This window comes from Bos taurus, chromosome 14, assembly GCF_002263795.3.
Source record: "Bos taurus isolate L1 Dominette 01449 registration number 42190680 breed Hereford chromosome 14, ARS-UCD2.0, whole genome shotgun sequence".
In the NCBI taxonomy this organism is placed as follows: domain Eukaryota; kingdom Metazoa; phylum Chordata; class Mammalia; order Artiodactyla; family Bovidae; genus Bos; species Bos taurus.
Window position 1 is genome coordinate 80,874,457 of NC_037341.1, and position 24,699 is coordinate 80,899,155.

Consider the following 24,699-nt stretch of genomic DNA (forward strand, 5'->3'; position numbering starts at 1 on the left):
AAGGACAGAAATGGTATGGACCTAACAGAAGCAGAAGATATTTAGAAGAGGTGGCAAGAATACACAGAAGAACTGTACAAAAAAGATCTTCAAGACCAAGATAATCACGATGCTGTGATCACTCATCTAGAGCCAGACATCCTGGAATGTGAAGTCAAGTGGGCCTTAAAAAGCATCACTATGAACAAAGCTAGTGGAGGTGATGGAATTCCAGTTGAGTTATTTCAAATCCTAAAAGATGATGCTGTGAAAGTGCTGCACTCAATATGCCAGCAAATTTGGAAAACTCAGCAGTGACCACAGGACTGGAAAAGGTCCATTTTCATTCCAGTCCCAAAGAAAGGCAATGCCAAAGAATGCTCAAACTACTGCACAATTGCACTCATCTCACATGCTAGTAAAGTAATGCTCAAAATTCTCCAAGCCAGGCTTCAGCAGTATGTGAACCATGAACTTCCTGATGTTCAAGCTGGTTTTAGAAAAGGCAGAGGAACCAGAGATCAAATTGCCAACAGCCGCTGGATCATGGAAAAAGCAAGACAGTTCCAGAAAAACATCTATTTCTGCTTTATTGACTATGCCAAAGCCTTTATGTGGATCACAATAAACTGTGGAGAATTCTTCAAGAGATGGGCATACCAGACCACCTGACCTGCTTCTTGAGAAACCTATATGCAGGTCAGGAAGCAACAGTTAGAACTGGACATGGAACAACAGACTGGTTCCAAATAGGAAAAGGAGTATGTCAAGGCTGTATATTGTCACCCTGCTTATTTAACTTATATGCAGAGTACATCATGAGAAACACTGGACTGGAAGAAGCACAATCTGGAATCAAGATTGCCGGGAGAAATATCAATAACCTCAGATATGCAGATGACACCACCCTTATGGCAGAAAGTGAAGAGGAACTAAAAAGCCTCTTGGTGAAAGTGAAAGTGGAGAGTGAAAAAGTTGGCTTAAAGCTCAACATTCAGAAAATGAAGATCATGGCATCCGGTCCCATCACTTCATGGGAAATAGATGGGGAAACAGTGAAACAGTGTTAGACTTTATTTTTCTGGGCTCCAAAATCACTGTAGATGGTGACTGCAGCCATGAAATTAAAAGACGCTTACTCCTTGGAAGAAAAGTTATGACCAACCTAGATAGCATATTCAAAAGCAGAAACATTACTTTGCCAACAGAAGTCCGTCTAGTCAAGGCTATGGTTTTTCCTGTGGTCATGTGTGGATATGAGAATTGGACTGTGAAGAAAGCTGTGCACCAAAGAATTGATGCTTCTGAACTGTGGTGTTGGAGAAGACTCTTGAGATTCCCTTGGACTGCAAGGAGATGCAACCAGTCCATTGTGAAGGAGATCAGCCCTGGGATTTCTTTGGAAGGAATGATGCTAAAGCTGAAACTCCAGTACTTTGGCCACCCGATGCGAAGAGTTGACTCATTGGAAAAGACTCTGATGCTGGGAGGGATTGGGAGCAGGAGGAGAAGGGGACGACAGAGGATGAGATGGCTCGATAGCATCACTGACTCGATGGACATGAGTCTGAGTGAACTACAGGAGTTGGTAATGGACAGGGAGGCCTGGCGTGCTGCAGTTCATGGGGTCGCAAAGAATCTGACACAACTGAGCGACTGAACTGAACTGATAAGGGTATATGTTCTAAGTTCTGATCTTTTCTTGATTAAATATGTTGCACATATCTTCTCTTGGTCTATAGCTTGTGTTTACTTTGTTTTTGATCTCTCTAGTGATACAGACTTTTTAAATTTTAACGCACTCAAATCTATTAATTATTTCTTTAGGATTGTAATTCTTAAAATGAGTTTTTTACTTACATTTTCCTTTAAAAGTTTTATTGCATTTTTTTGTTTAGCTTTTTATTGCATCTGGAACTTAATTGTAAGTAAGTAGAGGTAGAGATTTATTCCTCCCCCTCTCAACCAATGGGCTACTTATCATAACGTAAGAAAGTGAAGAGTTCATCCTTGTAATGTCACTTCTGTTACACACCAGCTTGTTCTGTAAATGTGGGACTCGTCTAGGGATCTCAGTTCTGTTCCTTTGGTCTGACTCTCGGCATCAATATTGTACTGTGTTAATCGTAGTAGCTTTTACAGTAGTAAGTAGGAGAAGGCTGTCCACCTCATTCTTGGCTTCCAACTGTGTCTATTCTTGGCCATTTATTCTTTTGTAAAAATTTTAGGATCACTTCGTCCTGTTCTGTGAAATGCTGATTTTGATAGAAATTGTGCTAAACTTTAAGTAAGAGACAGTGGACATCTTTAAAATTTCATTCCTCCTATTCATCTCCATAGTCTATCCCAACTCTATTTAGGTCTTTATTTATGTCTTTAAATAACATTCTATAATGCCTACCATACACATTTAGATGTCTTAAGTTTATTTGGCTCTTCATAACTTATGCTGCCATTATAAATGGTAATTTTTTTAAATTAACATTTTCCTAATTTGGTTATTGGTGGTTGTTGTATAATGTCTTTCTGTCTAGCAAATAAACTCTGATAGTTCCCATATTTTGTAGATTTCCTGTCTAGTTTTCTGTGCAGTCACATCTTCTGCAAATGGTAACTTTGTGTGGTTTTTGTTTTCAAATTTTCTTCTCTGTCACGCTTCCTCCTCCTCACTACTCTTGTGTCACTGTTGGCTGAGACCCCCGCCACCGCGTCAGGTCACGCAAGTGACAGCAGGGCTCTCCATCTTGTTTCTTTCTTTTTTTCTTCTTTTTTTTTTTCCCGTCTTGTTTCTGACTTCAGTGCAAATAATTCTAAAGTTTCATCACTAAATATTATATTTGCTGTGGATTTTTGATAGTAGCCTTCCTTGGGTTAACAGTATTTTTCTATTCCTAGTTTTCTAGGAATTTGTATCAGGAATGGGTAGTAAATATTGCTATAATTTTTTTCCTCCATCTAGTAAGACGATTATCTGGAGAAGGCAATGGCACCCCACTCCAGTTACTCTTGCCTGGCAAATCCCACAGACGGAGGAGCCTGGTGGGCTGCAGTCCATGGGGTCGCTAAGAGTCAAACATGACTGAGAGACTTCACTTTCACTTTTCACTCTCATGCAGTGGAGAAGGAAATGGCAACCCACTCCAGTGTTCTTGCCTGGAGAATTCCAGGGATGGGGGAGCCTCGTGGGCTGCCATCTATGGGGTCTCACGGACATGACTGAAGCGACTTAGCAGCAGCAGCAGCAGTAAGATGATTATATAGTTTTTTTCCCTTATTAATGTAATGAATTACATTGATCATCTTCTGTTGTGAATCACCCACATATTCTCAGATAAACCACTTGACTCTAGTATATAATTCTTCTGAAATGTACTGCTAAACTGATTCACTAATATATTATTTACTGTTTTGTCCTGACATTAGTAACAAAAAAAACTAGTTGAGTAGCTTTCCTCTTCTATTCTTTGAAATAGAGGCATATTGTTTTTGAAGGTTTAGTAATGGTTGTTACAGCCTTCAGATTTGTTGCCTTTTGTAGGGGGAGAGTTTTGAATACTAATTAATCTGTTAAATAGTTCCTTGGTTTATTTGGATAATCTATGTCTTCTGAAATATATGTTGGTAAATAACATTTTTCTTAAAAATTTCTGTTTAATACAGATTTTTCAGCTTACTGTTACGTTCCCACATCTCTGTTGTGTCTTTCATTAGTCCTTCATATTTTTCACTTGTACTTTGATTTCCCTTTGAACAGTCTTGCTAGGGGTTTGTGTTTACTTTTTTAATTTGCATTTTAGTTTTTTCAGAGAGTCATGTTTTGGTTTTATTGACTTCTCTATTGTTTCTTTGCTTTCTGCTTTACTGATTTTGTTTTTATATTATTATTTCCTTTTTTTGCTTTGCTCAGATTGTCTCTGATGTTGTTTTTCTAACTTCTCACATTGAATGGTGAGCTTACTTTTTCAACCTACTTATTTAGGTGTTTTTTTCTAGGGGAGGTAACTTTATTTTGAGTTTCCTGTGTGGCACTAGTGGTAAAGACTCCGCCTGCCACTGTAGGAGACATAAGAGATGTGGGTTCAGTCCCCGGGTCAGGAAGATCCCCTGGAGGAGGGCATGGCAACCCATTCCAGTATTCTTGCCTGGGAAATTCCATGGACAGAGGAGCCTGGTGGGCTACAGTCTATAAGGTCACAAAGAGCTGGATATGACTGAAGTGACTTAGCACACATGCATGCAACTTTATTTTAATACAATTTCAAACGCAGAAAAGTTCTAGAATAGTACAAAGAATGTTTTCATACTGGTTACCCAGATGTTCCAATTACTTACATTTTGTCCTGTTTGTTTTTTAATGTGCAATCATTCTGTTTGTCCACGTGCATATGTGTGTGTGCGCTCACTAACTTTTGGTCAGCCTGATCTATCAGGTTCTGAAACAGATGGTATTAAATAAAATCTCTCACTGTAGCTGTGGTTTTGTCAGTTTTTTCCCCTATAATTCTTAGTAGTTTTGCTGAGTTCTATATTATCAAGTACATTTAGTTTTTTCATCATTACGTCCTCAGTATGAATTTTTTGCCTTAAATCTATTTTGAATTATGATGTTTCACTGTGTTCCTTTTGGTGAATAGTTACTACTATGTGTGTATTCCTTTGTATTCAACTTTCTGTGTTGTTTTATTTTTAGAGTGTTTCTTGTAAGCTGTATGTAGCTGGACTTTGTTTTTTTAATCCAATCTGATAATATCTGTCTTTTATAGGTGAGTTGAACCCATTTATATTTATTATGATCACAAGCATTTAAATATATTTCTTCTATCTTACGTTTTTTTTGCTGATTGTCCTTTTGCTGTTGTTATTTATTTCCTTCCAGTCATCTTTTGTATTGATTGAATTTTCTATATTCTCTTTTATTCTGCTGGTCTAGAAACCATTGATTATAAACTTCTTTTAATACTTTTTTTAATGTTTCTTTTTTGAAGCCTTCCTTATTTTTCAGTTATAGAAATACTACATACTTTTAACAAGGGTAATTTAAAAAGCTATATCAGGGAAAAAGCCAAACACCCCCTCCTGTGTCCACGTTCATCCCACTAAAGCAGTGGTTGTCAAGTGAGGGTGGTTGTGCCCCTCGGGGAGGCCGGACAGTGTCTGCAGACCATTTTGGTTGTCACCCCTGCGCACGGGGACACGACTGGCACAGCAGGCAGAGGCCAGGGGTGCTCTCGGCACGGGACAGCCCCCGCAGGAAAGCACCGTCCAGCACGAGGTGTCAGCAGTGACGTAACTGAGAGGCCTGCTCTAGAGTGTCCAGTTCTTTTATGATTTAAAACATAGTAGCAGAAATTTCTGTAGCACTTACTTTGTACCAGGCCCTCTTCTAACACATTTAATCCTCGCAGCAGGCTTATGAAATATATACTATTATCTCTGCCTAATAGATGAGATAATTGAGGCACAAAAATGTTAAGTAACTTGGTAGTAACACAGCTAGTGAGAACTGCGAACTGGAATCAGGTGGACTGGCTCAGAAACCATGTTCTTAGCACACTTAACACTTTACCACAGAGCGTGCAGGTCTGTACATAGAACTTTTCCCCCTGCATCATTAAGATTTGTGTGTGTATACATGTATGTATGTACTGACATAAGTTATTTATATATATCCACACCCATGTATATATTAATATATGTATGTATATTTTACATAAAGTATCTACTGGTATATGTATGCAAAGATATAAAGAGTGCTTTAGGATCATTATTTCATAAAAAGGGCATCATATTCATTTAGTCAACACTTTTTTTGAATACCTGCTATAAATCAGGCCCTGGGGATATGACAGTAAATTGTTAAAGTCCCTGCCATATAGAGTTTATATTCTAGTAGGATGAGATGGTTATTTAATGTATACTACAATTTTCAGATAGTGATAAAGCCTATAAATAAAAATAAAGCAGTTTTCAGATAGATAATGTATTCTTTGAGCTCTGTATATTCCTCTATAAGTTTCTAACAGCAGTTCCTCCAAGGGAAATAGTATGGTTTTAAATCATTTTCTTTGAAAGATGGATAATCCAAGGGATCCTGAGTTTCGTTGCCTTTTTCCTGTTAATGAACATTCACTTCGTTTCCCATTTGGGTGACTAGTTCCCTATTTCTGATTTCTTTTGTCTGTGAGATAGATTCCCTGGAGTATGTTTGCCGAGTCCAAGGGTATGTCTATTTTAAATTCTTATAGATGTTGTCAAGCTGCTTTACAAAGAAGTTGCAACAATTTACATTTTTACCATCAGTAATTAGGATAGTGAACTTTTATTGACTGACTGTATCATGCCAAGCATTGTCTTGTGGCTCTGGGTTTTTTACCTCCCTTAATACTCATGACTATCCCGTCATATATCATTATCCTCATTTCACAGATGAATAATCTGAAGTGTTAAGATCACTTGCCTGGTCAGAACCTGCCATCTGCCCTGTTTAGTACACTGCCTCTTGTGGTCACTTATGAGCATACTTCTCCCCTCCCGTGGTGTCTAGTAACTGTTTAGATAATCTTTTTAAATGTGTTCAGTCTAATGGCTGTGAAAAGATATCTTCTAATTGTTGTATACTGTGGGTTTCCTTGACCATCGTTGAGTTTGTTGTTGTTGTTCAGTCACTAAATCGAGTCCGACTCTTTGTGACCACACGGACAGCCGCACACCAGGCTTCCCTGTCCTTCACTGTCTCCTGGAGCTTGCTCAAACTCATGTCCATTGAGTCAGTGATGCCATCCAACCATCTCATCCTCTGTCGCCCCCTTCTCCTCCTGCCCTCAATCTTTCCCAGCATCAAGGTCTTTTCCAATAAGTCGGCTCTTTGGGTCTTTGCGTTCAGTAGCCAAAGTATTGTTCAGTTTAAGTATTTTATTATGTTCATTGGCCATATATGAATGCTCTTCCCTAAATTGCCCTTGCATATCCTGTGATCATTTTTCTTTCACATTGTTATTTTTATTTCACTTTTATTTTGCTTGGTCAACTGTGGATATTCTTGGAATAGAATAGATATTGATCCTTTACCTATAATCAGTCTGCTTTGGAAACTTTTTTTCAAAATCTATCTAATAATCTTGATTTTACTTACGTACCTTATTGACATATCAGTGTTCTAAATTTTTCTAGGGTCTGTCTTTTCTTTCATTTCTGGTTTGGTTTTCTTAGGGTTTTAATTTTTTTTGTTCATCTGTCTTTAATTGGTCTGGAATTTGATTTTAACATATTCTATGAGCTAAGGATATTTTCTTCCAGTTGTTTAGCTCCTTTGCCCACTAATTATTAAATAAATCATTTTTGTCCTATTAAATTGAAATACCAAATATCACCTTCATGTTAAATTCAAGATTTATTTTTTACTAGGTTTGTTTTTGGATTTCCTATTCTAATCCCTTATCTGTTTTTTACTTGTTATGTTAATACCAAGTTGACTTCATGTAATAACTTTATAGAATGTTCTAACATATGACCATGTAAATCCCATCCATATTTTCCCAAATTTTGTCTTAGCAGTTCTTTTTTTTCTTTTGGTTTATTCATCCATATGAACCTTACGATTATTATATACACTTTTTTTTTTTTTAATCCATCTTGGGATCTCTATGGTTGTCATAATGGGACAAGGTTGTCAGTGACAGACTCCAGCAAATACTGCTGAAGGATGTAGGCTCTTTAAAAGCCAAAATGGAGAAACGGAGAGAAATCATTATGAAAAGCAAAAAAGAACACAGCTTGATCTTAGAATGTAGTTTCTTTTATCTGTCACTGTTTCCCACAAGGATGTAGGCTGTGAATAACAGTGCCTACAGAAGCCTGGCTGCCTTCTCAGGAGCATTTCTTACCTTGTTGGCTTCCTCCTCTTTGTGCTAGGGATTCTGGCGCCCTTCCTACCCACCAGGTGTAAGTAATTGGTACAAGACCTCCTTCGTGTTATCAGGTGATTTCTGCAAAGTTAGGTAAAGTAAACTCAATTTCCCAGCAGCGTCTATTAAATCCTGACTGAGGATCATTCCTGAGGATTTCTCTGATTTTGCTTTACATGATATATATTAATTTTGAGAGAAATGACATTTTTATAAAATTATCTTCCTATCTATGAACTTTATGTCTTCTCTTTTATTTAGATATTTTATTGCCATCTGTAACATTTTATATGTTTTTCTTCATCTAAGTCTTATTCCTTGTTGAATCCGCCTGCAATGCAGAAAGTGTGAGTTTGGAAGATCCCCTGGAGGAGGGGCAACCCTCTCCAGTATTCTTGCCTGGAGAGGAGAGGCTCATTGCATGGGCAGAGGAGCCTGGTGGGCTGCCATCCATAGGGTCACAAAGAGTCGAACATGACTGAAGCCACTGAGCACATATAAACATCTCTAATTATCTTACAGATTTTCTTTCTTTGGTGAACAGAATATTTCCCTGTACCTGTTTCCAGAACTTACTGTTCACATAGGAGGAAAAAAGGTCTTGATTTCTGTATATTCATTGTATTCAGTCACAGCATCGAATCATCAAATTCTTTTATTTATTTTAGAAGTTGTTTTGTTTTTGCCTTTGATTTCCTAGGTGTACAATTACATCCCATTGACAAACAGCTTTAGTTTTCACCTTTCAATAATTAGTTCATTTTCTTGTACTATATTATACATAATCTCCAATATAATGTTTTGTAATAATGGTGATAAGAGGCATGTGCTTATATTTAAAATTTTAATGATTAAATACCAATTCTTCTCTCAAAACCTAAAGTTACTTGAGATTGTATCCTCTTGAATAAGACAAAGAATTTGACATGTTTTCTGCAGTTGAGTATCTCCCATCTCATTGACTTTGTTTACACGATTGTTTTTAAATCAGTTGCTATTTAAATTTGCAGTATATTTTTTGAGTTTCTTTTTTTCTTAAGACTCACTTTTGATTTGGCTCAAGCACATTCTTTAGTAGTTCATTCGTCAAGGGTCATTGTGGTAAACTCAATCTTTTTTGTCTGAAACTGTGCTTATTTTCCCTCACTTGAGCTGGATTGTCCGTTTGCCTCTCTCAGCTCTTCTAATAGACTATTCACTGGCCTCTTTTGTTTATTGTTTGGGAAGTATGTGCTGTGGATCTTGCTCTTGTTGCTCTATGGGTAATCTATACCTTTTTTGTAACTTAAGATTTTTGTCTATGATATTTGCAGTTTCAGTGCAAGGTTTCTAGGTATGATTTGTTTCAATTACGCACCTTGACCCTTGAGGTACATTTTAGCTGTTGATCCCTTACCCTTAGAAAATTATTGTTGTTTTCTTTCTGAACATTGCTTCCTTCTCTTCTTTTCTGAAATTCTTATTGGACATGTTTTGGGGATTTATAATTTCTACCTTTATGTCTGTTTGTGTTGCCTTCTAGATGACTGCCTCAAATCCATCTTTCAATTAATTAAACCTTTTTATTGAATATTATAGAAATTTATTGTTTAAGTTTATTTCAGAAACTGTATTTTTAAGTTTTTTTAAATTTCTAATTGGTTCTTCATAGCTTTTCATGGTTCATTTCTGCCTGTTTTGGTTTTATAACTGTTTGTTCTGTTTTTATGAATATTATTCTTTAATTTTTCTCATTGTTCATCCTAAATAGGGGCTTCCCAGGTAGCTCAGTGGTGAAAGAATCTGTTTGCCAATTCAGGGGATATAAGAAATGCCAATTCGATCCCTGGGTCAGGAAGCTTCCCTGGAGGAAGAAGTGACAACCCACTCCAATATTCTTGCCTGGAAAATCCCATGGACAGAGGAGCCCAGAGGGCTACAGTCCGTGGGGTCACAAAGAGACGTGGCTGAGGACCCACAGATATCCTAAACAACTCTTTAAAATGTCTTTTTCAAGTTTAGTTTCTCCTACCCATAATAAGCTAAGCTCTGATGTGTTTGGAAGTTTCACCTTCTAGCTTCTGCATGTTTGTGTTGAGCTTCTGTGTCTCTCCGAACTGTCTCACTCACCTCTCCCCGAGTCTTGCCTTTTCTTCCACAGGCCCACCTACCCACGCCCTCTGTTCCAAACCCAAGTCTGAGACTGACAGTTTTTGCTTCTGCTCTGCACAGATTTTCAGCCTACTGCAGATCCACTACTGAGCTAGAAGGCTTTGGCTTTGTTCCCTCTCAGGAGGTTGTATCTGCACTCTTGTGCCTCCCTGAATGGCAGCTTTGTGAGCAGCAGCCTAAGTCGGCCTGCAGCAGTGACTTCCTCAGCCTCCTCTGCTGGGGTCCCCATCCCCAACAGGCCACTGCCTCCAGGCAGTCAGCCAGAGGCAGGGGCCCCCCGCCCTGTGCCTTGCTTTTTCTCCTTAACCCGCCTCTTCTGGGCCCTGGGGCCTGTGGCTCAGCCCTCCTGCTGTCACTCTGCATTTCTGTTTCATTTTGGATACTCAGACATAGTTATTTTTTTACTTTTAGGTGAGGGTATATCTTTTAAAATTTCTCTTTTCATGTGTATGCTTTTATTGCCATGTTTCTGGAGCAAGAACTGTGAGGTTACAGAGTTGTCCCAAAGCTTGAATTTCCCATAATTTCTTCTTTTCCTGTTATATGTAATAACACATTCCACTGGTCTTTAACAAATCTAAATTTCTTAGTGCTAAGATGGAAATTGTGTTGAATCTAGTATTTCTTAAAATAATTGTGATCTTTCCCTATAACTGAGAGACCTTCCAGTTATGCCAAAATATTTATTGTAGCAGGAATTGGTCTATAAAGCCAGCACTTTTTTAAAGTGATTTTAGGAAAGAAGAGTAGCTCAGAAGCTAAATACCCTTGCTTCTATTCTTGTTTCTTACATTTGTAATTTTGCAAGAAAATGCAATATAAAGGAAGCATATAGGGTATAGAATACTAGAGGAACCATCTCTGAATTTCTGAGTCTTTCTCTTTTGTTGATGTGGTACTTTTCTGATTTTTAAAGTTTCTTTTTTTCTCAAAGGCCCTGCTATCTAAGTATGTAGTGAGGTCTGTTGGGGATTTTCTCCCCGGGACTTGGAAGCAATGAACCTGAAAGAATGACACTCAGACAGTCTCTTGCAAGGACTGACAAGTTTATTTCTGCAGCCAAGCCTTTTTATATAAGCAGAAACAAAGAGCTTAAAGTATAAGCAGAGTGCATACAGGGTTAACACATAATCAGTAAAAACATTTCAAGGACAGCACTCTAAGTGACTCATGTGCTTATCCTACAACCTGTTTTCTCAAGTAACATCCCTATTTATTATTAAATCTTGGCGCCGAGCGTAACCAAAGGCAGGAGATGTTTTTCTGTCCACAGTACACAAAGCCAGGGTACTTCTGGCCCTTTGCCATTTTCCCAAGGACTTTCTCCTAATTCAGCTATTTTGTACTACGCTTCCCAACAAGGTCTTTCAGGTGAACAGAAATGTATATGTATCAGGAATTTTTCAGTTGTAAGAGACAGAAACGTGACTGAAACTCACTAGCCATATCTTCTCTTGTATAATGAGAAGTAATGCATTGATCTGGTCTCACAGGATGACTGAAGTCCAGGACTCAAAGGCTGTTGAGAGATGCCATCTGTTTTCTCGACTTGTCTCTTTCTGTTAGATTCACTGTTTTTCCTCTGAAAAAACTTTTCTACATTGGTTCAGGAGTGGCTGAGAGGCATGGGGGATAACTGTAGAAACTTTTGGATGTAATTTAGCAAGACTTATAAAAAAAAAAAAAAAAAAAAAACCTCTGAAAAAAATGTTGCTCCTCCCTACCCCCAGGTTTTGAATGCAAAATCCCAGGAAATGATTAGCCTAATTTAGGTCACATGCCTATTTTTGCACAGATCATCCAGACTAGTGAGAGAGTCATTTCCTAGGCAGGTTGATAAGGAGTCTGGCGGTCCCCAAGGAGAGAGGGGTCTGGAATTCTCAAGGAGGAAGAAAGGACAAACGTTTTTTTTTCCTTCTCTACATTCCTTAGGATTATATAACAATAATGTATCCTGCCTGAGGACAGTCTCTGGATTAAACCTTCTGGCTAATTCTGTTATCTAAATATGTAAATTATGGGAGTAGGTCTGGTGAAGTCTTTACAACCTCCAGACATTCTTTGGATTCATTGGAGAGTATAAAACTTCATTGCTAACACTAGCAAGTGGGTACTCTTTCTGCCCCCTTCGATGCCTATGTCAGAAGCTTTCTCTGTCTCCTTTATACTTTAATAAAACTTTATTACACAAAATCTCTGAGCAGTCAAGCCTCGTCACTGGCCCCAGATTGAATTCTTCTACTCTGGGGGCCAAGAATCCCGGTGTCTTCACGTGATTCAACAACAACCTTTCACTAGGGACTTGGGTCCTCTGCCCATGCATTTAGATGGATGCTGGGCTCTATGATTGTCTTCCCACTCAAAGGTGTGTCATCAGAGGATAAGCCTTCTCTGGCCAGGAGAAGCAAGGAAGAGATGTCACCAGACAAAACCAGATGTCTACCTCATGTGTATAACCTGTATTTTAAATTTTTATCTTTACAGACGGAAAGAATTTACTTTCAGGTTTTCTTACCTAAGGGGAGCAAAGAGAAGAGGAAAGCTATGTTCTTCTGCCGAGGATGGAGCGTCGGAAAGGCCACAGACTTCGCAGCTTCTTTAGCCAGCCTTAAAAATGACAACAACAGACTAACAGCTAAGGTAACAACAGGGTGTAACTTTCCCTGGAAGTTTTAGAATACTCTATAAAGCATGTTTATTTACTGCATATGATGTATTTCTGTCTTAACAGAAATTGAGGTTATGTCACAGTGTCTCAGGAGAGGCATTACCCTTGGATCATATTTTGGAAACCTGGATTGCTAAGGAGGATTGTCCTTTGCACAGTGGTGGAAATATTATCTTGGAATATCTGAGTGATGAAGAACAGTTTTTAAAAAATGTTGATTCTTACTTGGAATAGCCATGCAGGGACTCAAGCCAGAAATCACGAGGAAAATTCATCGTTCGTCAGCTTCTTTTACTACAAATACTGTGTGTGTGTGTGTGTGTGTGTGTGTGTGTATAAAAGTTCCTTTCGAATGCCATTATGTCATAATTTATATTATTAGTCTTCTATTAAATTGAATTTGAATTTTTGTGTTTTCAAGTGTAACCATGAACTGACATCCAGTTAAACAAATGCTTGTATCTAATTAACTTTTATTAGTTTATGCTGTAATTACAACAACAAAGATATATTTCTCATTTGGTTAAATGTCAGCTTTGATGGGCCGTGAGTCTGCTCTACCCAGAATCTAAGATGAGGCAATGACCGTTTTGGGGGACATTGCCGTTCTTATGGTAGAAGAAAGAAATGGCTCTTAGAAGATAAGATGCATGACCTTTTGCTTTAAGCAAGACACATGACCAAGCCTAGTCTCATGGGGTGGGGAAGTATAGCCTTAGTATCTGCCTCCATTATGATGCGTAAATTGGTGTGTATACATGAATCATAGAAACTTAGAGGTCATCTCATTCACTCTACAAAGTTTGTAGATGAGGAATCTCAGGCCTAGGAAGAAGAAATTATTTTTTTGTTGCCACCTAAGTGCTTTGGGGCATATCTCTGATAAAAACCCCCTCCAGTGACTTCATCATTTTGTTGGTATGGATATATTACAATAAAAAGGAAGATGGGATAGCTGAAGTTCATTACAGACCCTTTATATATACCCAAGCACAACTCATGCCAAAAGTAACAACCTTGTACCAACACATTAAAATTAATGCTCCTGACTGATGTCTTCCATCTATACTCCACAAAGTACCACTATAGAGAAGGAATGGAAATTATTTCTGTTTGTTATCTGTCCCTTTCCTACTTTGCAATAGACAGGGGTAGTGGCTTTAGGTTTAATTAAGGGAATAAACTCAGAATGTTTATTTCATCTCTAATTCTTTCTTCATACTGTTTTCATGCGGTGAATGGAGATAACTTCTGATTTCTATCAGCTGCTTATACATTCATTTATTAACCAAGTTATTCAAGTACCTTCTAAATGTAAGGATTTGATGCTAACTGCCATGGTGGATACAATGAAGAAATGCATACTTAATTAAAACTAAAATACAAAGCAGTATGGCAAGTGCCAAATGAATATATAGTAAGTGTCGTTACGCTCTAATAACTCTTTTATGAGAAACCAGAAGACCAGAAGTAAAAATAATCCTTAAATATATTACCAAATACCAGAAAGTTTTAATACCAACTAATACCTTAGCATCTGTCATAATTACTTGCACAGAGTAAGCTGACCATGAATTGAACAAAAGCTAAATGTACCAGAAAAAATACCAGTGGGGTTGAAAAGAGAGAAAGTAAGGCAGCAGAGATTGAGCTAAACTTGAGGAGACCAAAGAACAGGTCCTGTCATGCCTGTCATGATTAGAAAAGAGAAAGCAGTGTGGTGGGAAGGACTTACTTAAATCATCAGAAATCTTATCTCGGATAGTTGAGTGGACTAGTTGGAAGAGCCACAGTTGCCAGCATTCTTGGAGGCTATATGGATCCAGATGCTGGGAGGATCCAGATGCATTGTGGGCAGGAGAGGAAGTCCCTCAAGGGTCTCATTTCCAGATGACTCTTGCAATCCGACCCCTTTCTCAGGCTTTCTTTTAAGGCTTTGTGTCTGCTTAATACGGAGAAGGCAGTGGCACCCCACTCCAGTACTCTTGCCTGGAAAATCCCAGGGGCGGAGGAGTTCTAAGGTTGACTGTACCCACCTTCCCCTTTAGAATCTTTTCACTGCTCACAGGCAACTAGAACTGAAAGTAGAAAACCCACAAATTGAAATAAGTTTTAAACTCAGATAAATATTTAACGTACATGATGATAGAAATGAGTTGTTATATAAGCAGCCAGTAAAGACATGTGAATGATGAACTACTAGATTTTCCCCAGATTTGTCAGATTGTATTCTAGATAATTCTTAAGGAGAAGGGGAAAGGCTGCAGATGGAAGAATCTGAGGAAAGTAAAATTTACATGTCACACCTCTTTGATGTGGGAGACAATGACTGAATGAAGATATTTGGTCACAGAACATGAAGGCAGCTTTGGCTTCAAGTCCTTCGTGTCTGTTGTTCTCGTCTTTTTAAACCAGGGAAGTTCCCTGAGAATTTAATTGAGATATCACAGAAACAGTTCCAGTTGCTATTTTCAGTATTGGTACACTGTGTCTTGTTTTTCTTAATGTGATACATGGAAATAAAATTTATGAACTATAATGTATTGCATTCGAAATATTAACCTACATAAATCAAATTTTCAAAAACTTGTAAAAATGTGCAATAAAAATTGCTTGGACAGTTTTTGAAGAGCAAACGTTTTATGATCTAAAATACTCAGCACATAACTGTCATGGTTAGATGAGACACGTTGTCATGGTTACATGAAGGGTCTGCTGAAACGGTTATATGGTCAGACACTACTAGTTGTATAGGCCCAGTAGTAGATAACGATGAAGGGTTTTTTGTTGTTTTGTCTTTTTTTTTTTCCTGCTTAGCATCACAAACCCCTCCTCTTGTCTAGAAAATTGAAAGCATTTGTGAGTCTATGGATTGAAGTCCAAAAAGCCTGATACTTTTCCTTATTTCTGGCAGCCCTCAAGCATATGGCCTAAGTTGGGTCAGTTGAACTATCTTTGTCCTTAGCTGTGAACTAGGGTAGTGTTACAAGGAAGGAGGAAGAATTCCGAGTTAGTCCCAGTGGCCTTCCGTCACCCGATTGGGTCAGAGTCCAGGTGCCCAGCAGCAGTGGTCCACTATTGGCCGTGCGTACGGCTATATGCTTTCTCTAGGTTGCCAGGCTATCGGGTAACCACCCAGGAAATTGTTTTTCTACCTAAGGACACGGCAGACAGTTTCAGTTTTTGCCTCACTGATAGGATCACTATTGAGAGTTGTGGGAAACCTTACTGGCCTAAGGTTGCTGCACGGCCGGGTTGTGGGCTCCGCAGTTTCCTAAGTAATGACAAAGAGCCACCAGGACCACGCTCCAGGAGGGAAGAATCGGCTGGCTTGGTTACTGTGGTGTACCCTGCTCCTGGCCCAGGCCCCCAGCACGTGCGTTTAGTAAATTTTTATTTGATTTTGACCTGAATGAATAAAATAATAGTACTCAACTTTAGGCCTCCTCAACATCTATTTAAATTTTTGGATCCTGTCTGCTTTTAGCATAGAAGGGAACAGAACTCAAAGACGATGACACTAAGGTGTTAAATTCAGGTAAATAGGAGGCTGTTTTTCCAGTGGCAGAAATGAGGAAAGGGGTGGGGTTGGGCGGGAAGGAGCTAGGTTTCGACGGTGATAAACTGAACCTGTTAAATGCTGTGTCTTTTATGTTTCATAACTGGGTTAAACCGGTTGTGTCACTCCTTGGACAGCTCTGCACTTGTTTGAATAGTACAACAGTCCCTCCTACTGAACTTTGATCCGGCAGAAACAACTGTTAACTAACAACTTCAGACCATCACTGGAACACCTGTACGAAGAATGTTCTTCAGTTTAGCTTTGCATACGTGATTTCTTTTAAACTTTTAAAATGATTAGAAAACTTTTTATTATCCTGCTTTTGTCATCTGTGACTCTTGGAGAAGCCAGGAAATCCTTTCTCAGTTTCCTGAACATAGAAAAGACTGAAGTGCTGTTTATCACAAAGACGGAAGAAACTGTGGTTGTAAGGTCAAGTTACAGAGATAAACAGCCAAACTCCAGCTACCTCCGTGTGCAACTGGAAGATGATAAAATGCTCCAAGTGGTGAATGTGACCAAGACCTTATCGGATGTGACCAACTTTACCATACACCTGGTGACGGGTGGAGACGGAGAGACAAATCTGACCGTTCAGCTGTGGGATTCAGAAGGTAGGCGCGAAAGGCTCATTGAAGAGATAAAGAATGTCCGAGTCAGAGTGCTCAGACAGAGACAAGACAGTCCTTTCCAGGCATCAAACCTCATCAACAGAAACATCCTAATGCTGTTTCTGCCAATGATACTGTTAAATAAATGTGCGTTTGGTTGCAAGATTGAGTTCCAGGTGTTTGAAACAGTGTGGAAGAGACCTTTGCCGGTAGTTCTTGGGGCGGTTATACAGTTTTTTCTTATGCCGTTTTGTGGATTCCTTCTGACGCAGATTTTGGCCTTGCCTGAGGCCCAGGCGTTTGGATTTATAGTCACCTGTACGTGCCCAGGTGGGGGTGGGGGCTACCTCTTTGCTCTGCTTCTAGAAGGAGATGTCACTTTGGCCATTCTGATGACTTGCACGTCAACGTTTCTGGCCCTGGTCACGATGCCTACCAATTCTTACATATACAGTAGAATCTTAGGGTTATCGGGTACATTGCATATTCCTATTTCTAAAATTATGTCAACCCTCCTTTTCATCCTCGCACCAATGTCAGTGGGAATAGTCATCAAGCATAGACTACCTGACAAAGCAAAGTTCTTGGAGAGGATCATTAGGCCTCTGAGTTTTATTTTAATGTTTATAGGGATTTATGTGACTTTCAGCATGGGATTGGTGTTCCTGAAAACAGTGAACCTAGGCGTGCTTCTGTTGGGTGTCTTAGTTCCTGCTTTGGGGTTGTTGTTTGGGTACTTTTTTGCTAAAATTTCTATGCTGCCTCTTCCTGTTTGTAAAACTGTTGCTATTGAAGGTGGGGTACTGAATAGTTTCTTAGCCCTTGCCATTATTCAGCTTTCCTTTTCACAGTCTGATGCAGACTTAGCATCTGTGGCTCCGTTTACAGTGGCCATGTGTTCTGGATGTGAAATGTTATTGATCCTTCTGTTCTACAAGGCTAAGAAAAGATGTATCCTTAACATAGAAGAAAAAAGAATGAAAAATCCCCCAGTCTAACGGTTAAAGCTTTCCTGAATTTTCCTACTCTGAATGAGATACTGTGGGAGATGCAAAGAATATCCAAGATGATTCCTGCTCTCAACTCACTTATGCTCTGATTGAAAACTTGACATTAGGGGAGAAATACAGTCATATGTGCCTAACACCCAATGGACACTCCAGACTGTTAAATGTGCAGGAGTTCAGAAGGAGACTACTATAGCATTGGATTGGAATATAATACTTTATTATGATATATCCCAAGTATTTACAGGAGGGCTGCCCTTCCACAATAGGCATTTGGTAACCTCTCACACAGTGAAGGGACATGTAAATTCCTATTGAAATCAGTCCATCTTAAATGCAGCGCCTCTGGTCTCCTCGGTGTCCCTCCCGTCATCTCCACCGTTTGCCTTGGGGCACAGGGTCCTCTCTCCCCACTCTTCTCCCTTCTTCCCTCCTCTTTCCTTCATTGCAGTAGCTGTTTCCTACAGACCGTCTCCTGTAAAAGCTCTCTAGCGGTCTCCTCTCCATTCCCAGTCTCGCTTTTGTTCTGCCCTAGATTGCTGCCTCCCTAAACCTTTCTTCCCCAGCTTTTGGCCCGTCTACTCTCCAATCACTGGCAGATTAATGTTCCTAAAACTTAACTTTGATCATGCGCTTTCCCTGCTGCAAAGCCGTGTCACCTCTTGAATAAAGTCTGTATTCCTAGTGAGGCATTTCCTACTCTGCTGACTTTAGCTTTCCGGTTTTATCTCCTCTCCCACTTTTTACACGCAGGCTTTGTTCCAATCAGCAGATAACTGGGTCACTCATGACTGTGCCCTTTGTTCACATCGTCCCTGCAACCTGAGGGGCCCACAGCATCTCTGTCTAAACTCGGACCACTCTCACAGACCTGGCTCAAACACAAGCTTTAACTAATCCCTGCTAGCTACCGGGAATTGAAATTTCCTCTAAATTCTCATCAGTTTTTTACATTCATAGTATTTAGCCAGTCTGGCTTGCATTACAGTTCTTTGTGTTGCTATTGTATCCTCCTTATCTTGCTATAAGTCTTTGAACATGTATTTTATAAACATGTAAACAATGCAATATAATAAGTTTATATAATAGCATAAACAGTATAATATAAACAGTAGAATATGCTAATGCAAATAATATTTATTTTGATACTTTATATAATGTCTAGTACGTTTCCTATGTGCTTATTCAAATAAAGTGTTGAAGCACAGACTAGGGCCTAAATGAATAGTATGCTTGTTTTTATACTAACATTGAGTTTTTAAAGGCAATTTTTAGTATCTAGTTTCAGTTTTCACTTTTTTCCAAAGAGAGTGTGAGCATCAAGAAAGAAAAATATCACTCTTAAATAAATCTGCTTCCCACATTTCACAGGCCTGTAGTTGTAGGCAAAGTACTTAATCACTCTGTAGTACCATGTTTTCACCTAAAAAATGGAGATGATAGTGTAAACGCCATCAAATTGTCATAGGAGTTAACTGAGATCTTATGGACAGTATACTTAGAACAGGGTACATGCTCCTCAAGTGTTAGCTGCTATAATTATTTTACCACACTTCAAACTTTTGACCCTGGTGTACCTACTATTGTTTTGAAATACCAATCTGATAACTTTAGTATGGAAGCTAAAACTTTGAACATTTTCCTATCAGTGTCATTCACCATCTGACTTAGAGTATTCGGGAACTTTTGTTCAGTTTGCCAACTGACAAGACAACCATAGTTTGTTTTGGGTTTTTTTTCGTATTTTACCAGATCCAGTATTTGAATACCAAGATTTATCAAAGCCCTGGTTTGGCATGGTTGGTGGATGGTTATTATTCATTTTATAAAATGATAATTGCCTACATGAAACACTTTACTGTTGACTCCATTAAAACAGAAATCTCCACTTAGGACATTAAATTATAATTAAGCTTGCATACATTTGACTTTTGCACATTTTCATGAACATATTTTACTGATAGGGAGATAAGAAATTGCCTTTCCAGTTGTACTTTATCCTTTACCTTGCAGAGAAACAAGACATTTCTCTGCAGTTCAGTTTTCAAATTTGTAAAAGGAAGAGATTCAGTTGAAATTTAAGATATTGCTCAACTCCTACGCCTGTAATTCTGGCATGAAACTCCGGGTCATTGACACCATAGATGGTGATGGATTCAGGTTGACGGTAATAACCACCCACAGCAGCTGCTTTCTACTGGAGGCAAAAACCAAAAGAGGAGTTTCTTGAAGGCAGAGACCACATATTATTCTTTGAATTCCCTGTAGTTTTTAACCAATGGCTTTAATCAAGTTGGTGCTCAGAAAACATTGAGTTAATTAATCATTAATGTCTGTAAAAGTCAATATCATATACTTAGGGGCCAGGTTATGCCTGGGTCTTCATTCCCAGCTCTATCACCAGCTGGGTGACATTGGTCAAGTTACTTAATCTCTCTGTGCCTAAATTGATGTGGAAAGTGGGGATAATGATAATACATACCTAATGGTATTTTCATGAGGAGTAAATGAGTTAACATTAGTAAGATCCTCAGAATAATGCCTAACACACAGTAAACTCTAATTATTATGGTTACTCTATGCATGTTTGATCTTGCACCTAAAAGCAGACAAATGTGTGTGAATGGAACTTGAAATGTATTTCATTTATCTTACAGATGTATCAGGGAAAGACTGAAATTTTACATGAGACAGTTTGTCTAATTTAGATGGGGATGAAGTTATTCAGGCCACTTACTTGTTCTTTAAGAAGGAGAGACATAAAGCAGTCTACCTAATTGTTTGAGTTCAGACCAACAACTTGTCCAGCAATAATCAGTATCAAGGCTGCAGAGAACGAAGAGCTTTATTTGAGGTTTTAAGACTGCAGTTCAAGAGACACAGGTTTGGGTAAGCCTGAAAGAGTATCATAGGGGAGAAAGAGAGTCAGGAGCTTATACAGGTGAAAGTTAGAAGGATGTTCGCGAATTTTGACTAACCTTGATTCAAGAAAGGAAATAATTGTCCTTAAGGGACAGGCTGTTGTGAGTCATTTTAGGTTAAGGGCTCAATAATCTCTTGAGTTTCTGGAACACTGGGTAGATGTTCTGGGTGCATGTGTTAAGATATTAAGGTGTATTTGGGCTGAGACGTAAATCACACTTCCTCGATAGCATCCTGCCTACCAGCTCCATCTTGATTTTCTTTTCACACATTTCACACAGCCGTAATTAGTTAGACAAACGATCCAAGGGTAAAGGGATAAGTCATGTTTAAAAAAAGTTTCATCCCAGTCTTTAATAGAGATGATTCTATGATATATATTGATATATATATATATTTTGCAACTAAAACTGTCAGCAATTTCAGCATATGTTATGTCAAAACATGAAACCTTGTGAGGTATCCTGAAGATTCCACTCATGAAGACCCCCATTTTGTGTGTATAAATTCTTGTCATTTTTAATCAAAGTCCACTAAACAATTATTAATTAAGAAAATCTTGGTATGTAGACTCAGATTCTGTGTGTGTGTGTGTGTGTGTGTGTGAGAGAGAGAGAGAGAGAGAGAGAGAGAGAGAGAGAAAGGAGATTCCATTTAAAAGAAATCCACTCCAGAGACTAAATAGAGTTAGCAAGATACCCAGGACTGCCGGGGGAGGAATCACGATGAAGGTCACTCTTTATCACACAAATACAATGCAGCTGGACGCCCATCACTCAGGCAGGTGACCACGGAGCACTCTGCTTGACAAAGGCCGTCCTTCCCAGCACCTCTCCATGAACACTCAGGTCTCAGCAAGTGTCATCGGTACTGCATCTCACCTCTCCTCCAGGTTCTCATGGATGGAAGTCAGCTAGTAGGAAAAGGTATCAACAGCCCCTAAGAGGGATCTCCTTAGGGAAACCTGGAGTGGTGACCTGGACACCATGCCAGGGAGCATATTCTATCCTGAGGCAGTGGAAGCTGAGCCCTCTATAACCCCCAAGCACTCTGGCATAGTACACAATCGAGGGTTGGGAACAAAACCTGCAGGCGCGACTGTAACTTTAAAAATTACCCCTTTGGGAAGCGAAGAGCAACGCACCAGGCACCAGTCTCCGCAGCCATCTGAACCGCTCAGCACTGGACAGAAGCCTTGTGGATAGCGGGCAACCAGTGTGCAACACCGCCAAAACCAGATCTGAGCACTAGACCTCTCTGTGCACTAGAGGACTCTTCATTTCACTTTTGGTCAGGCATCTGAAAGCAGAACAGCTTCCTTGGACTGAGAAATTTCCAAGTTACTTGAAGACAATGGTAAACTAGCAGCTGAGGCCACTAGAAAAAGGCTGCACTTTCTGCTCATTTGAGGTAGAGAGCTTGAAATAGTTTTTAATTTGAAGGAGTGAGATAGTCCATCCATCTTATTTCAGTACTTATTCCAGTACTCTGATTTTAGCAGCTTTGCCAAAGCAGTGGGACTGTGTTTATTTAAATGAGATTTAAAGAGGACTCATCACATTTCTGCAAATGCCTGGAAAATTTTATTTGGTTAAAACCCAACACTTGTCATCACATAGTTGGCAAGATTATTATTTTAAGATAACTGACAATGAAGAACCAAAAATCTAATTTCTGAAGTTTTTTTTCCATCAAGAAAACAAAAGCAACTTTTATTAGACAAATCAAGGTTGTCAAATCAGATACAGCATCATTCTTTCAAAGGAGACAACGTTCTGGCTCTTTGTGAGATTTGAGAATTGGTCCCACGCTTCATGTCATTTACCTTTGAGAATTCTCATTTGCAATACATTGGTGACAATATCCCATCTTCTGCTCAAGCTAAGAGAAGAAATCACTGCAAATACAAAAAGCCAAATAACCTGCTTCCTTGATCCTGTTGTGACATCTTATATCTGTGCCATTTGCATTATAATGGTATATGATGCCAGATGTGTTATTTCAAGAAGAGGAAACATCTGAAGGACTGTAGACTAGTCCTTGAGCCTCATGTGATGCAACCTCATCATGCCAACACTCCACATTCCCTGAGTGTGGACTTTGGAGTCAGTGTTTTCTATGCTTTGCTCTTGCTGTACGACTTGAGGATAAATAAACACCCTGAGCCTCAGTTTCCTCATCCATATGATGCAGCTGATTATATCTTCTCATGGAACTGTTGCAACATTCAAGTAAAATAATGCATGTGAAAAAACAAGTGCCTGAAGCATGGTAAGTCCTCAGTAAATGGTAAGTAACCAAAATAATTCTTAATAGGGGCAGTTGGTTCTGGCCAACAAATACCTATCTGTCTATCAACTATCTATTAATCATGGGTTAACGATAGTGTTTATTGTTCAGAAGAAAGAAAACTTGCCTCTAGGAAACCTTCTAAGTTCTTCTGGCTGGACTAAGAATTACATTGACGTGAAAGTTGCTCAGTCATGTCTGGCTCTTTGCAACCAGGCCAGAATACTGGAGTGGGTAGCCTTTCCCTTCTCCAGGGGATCTTCCCAACCCAGGGATTGAACCCAGGTCTCCTGCATTGCAGGTGGATTCTTTACCAGCAGAGCCATCAGGGAAGCCCTAAAATGATGTGAGACAGAGGTAACAGGAGAAAATCAAATTTAATTTTATACTTACGAGAATTCCACAAACATAAGAGGGCCAGAGACCCCACATGCAGGAGAGGGTCAGAGGCAGAAAAGTAAAATGAGGACTATATACCATCCTAAAGGAGGTCAGTCCTGGGTGTTCATTGGAAGGACTGATGCTGAAGCGGAAATTCCAATACTTTGGCCACCTGATGTGAAGAAATGACTCATTTGAAAAGACCCTAATGCTGGGAAAGATTGAAGGTGAGAGGAGAAGGGCATGACAGGATGAGATGGTTGTGGCATCACCAACTCAATGGACATGCATTTGGGTAAGCTCTGGGAGTTGGTGATGGACAGGGAGGCCTGGCATGCTGAGGTTCATGGGGTCGCAAAGAATCAAGACACCACTGAACGACTGAACTGAACTGATACACCATCCTGAGCTAAGGAATGGGATGGGTCCTGGGAGCTTCCAAGGATAGGCGAATGATAAGAAGAAAAGCAGATGTTTGGTAATTAGATATTTGCCCTACCATATAGATGGGCCCTTTAGATAAAGTATATCTCCAGTAATAAACTGTTTTCTGAGAAAACCCCCCAATTTAAATTCTTCTAGGTAGTTAAGGGAGGGACAGTAATTTCTCTTGCATTCACCAGGTCTCAGTTGCCTTTAGCTCAAAATAATCCTTTTACACAAGTGGAACATTTGGAAGAGGCTCCTTTTGAACCCCTATAACATGCAAACATATAGTGTAGGTTTACACAGCATCGGTTCAGTTCAGTCACTCAGTCATGTCCGACTCTTTGTGATCCCATGGACTGCAGCACGCCAGGCTTCCCTGTCCATCACCAACTCGCAGAGCTTACTCAAACTCCTGTCCATTGAGTTGGTGATGCCATCCAACCGTCTCATCCTTTGCCATGCCCTTCTCTCGCCTTCAATCCTTCCCAGCATCAGGGTCTTTTCCAGTGAGTCAGTTCTTCGCATCAGGTGGCCAATGTATTGGAGCTTCAGCATCAGTCCTTCTAATGAATATTCAGGACTGATTTCCTTTAGGATTGACTGGTTATCTCCTTGCGGTCCAAGGGACTCTAAATAGTCTCCAACACCACAGTTCAAAAGTATCAGTTCTTTGGGGCTCAGCTTGCTTTATAGTCCAACTCTCACATCCATACATGACTACTGGAAAAACCATAGCCTTGACTAGATGGACCTTTGTCGGCAAAGTGATGTCTCTGCTTTTAAATATGCTGTCCAG

The 24,699-nt window shown here is 39.4% G+C and overlaps 3 protein-coding genes across 5 annotated transcripts in view; all 3 read left to right on the top strand.

Annotated features, from left to right (window-relative positions):
• Nucleotides 1–17,038, top strand: part of ZFAND1 (zinc finger AN1-type containing 1) — a 27,308-nt gene extending 10,270 nt beyond the window's left edge. For both annotated transcript variants that reach the window (XM_002692835.6, XM_059874510.1), the window contains 2 exons: nucleotides 12,519–12,674; nucleotides 12,766–17,038. In XM_002692835.6, the coding sequence (XP_002692881.1) occupies nucleotides 12,519–12,674; nucleotides 12,766–12,936 (327 nt within the window). In that variant the 3' untranslated portion in view covers nucleotides 12,937–17,038. The remainder of the gene's footprint in view (nucleotides 1–12,518; nucleotides 12,675–12,765) is intronic.
• SLC10A5 (solute carrier family 10 member 5) lies at nucleotides 16,479–17,873 on the top strand. Its single transcript, XM_010812265.4, has one exon. It carries the CDS (start codon nucleotides 16,557–16,559, stop codon nucleotides 17,871–17,873), a length of 1,317 nt encoding a protein of 438 aa, XP_010810567.1. The 5' UTR covers nucleotides 16,479–16,556.
• The window catches only part of IMPA1 (inositol monophosphatase 1), a 31,421-nt gene continuing 23,200 nt past the window's right edge, over nucleotides 16,479–24,699 (top strand). Inside the window, exon 1 of one of the 2 annotated variants that reach the window (XM_059893123.1) lies at nucleotides 16,479–23,075. In XM_059893123.1, the coding sequence (XP_059749106.1) occupies nucleotides 23,073–23,075 (3 nt within the window). In that variant the 5' untranslated portion in view covers nucleotides 16,479–23,072. The remainder of the gene's footprint in view (nucleotides 23,076–24,699) is intronic. The other variant, XM_015474530.3, reaches the window with a different exon arrangement.

Coding starts and splice junctions, on each gene's coding strand:
- SLC10A5 (XM_010812265.4), top strand. CDS start 16,557: ATGATTAGAAAACTTTTTATTATCCTGCTTTTGTCATCTGTGACTCTT.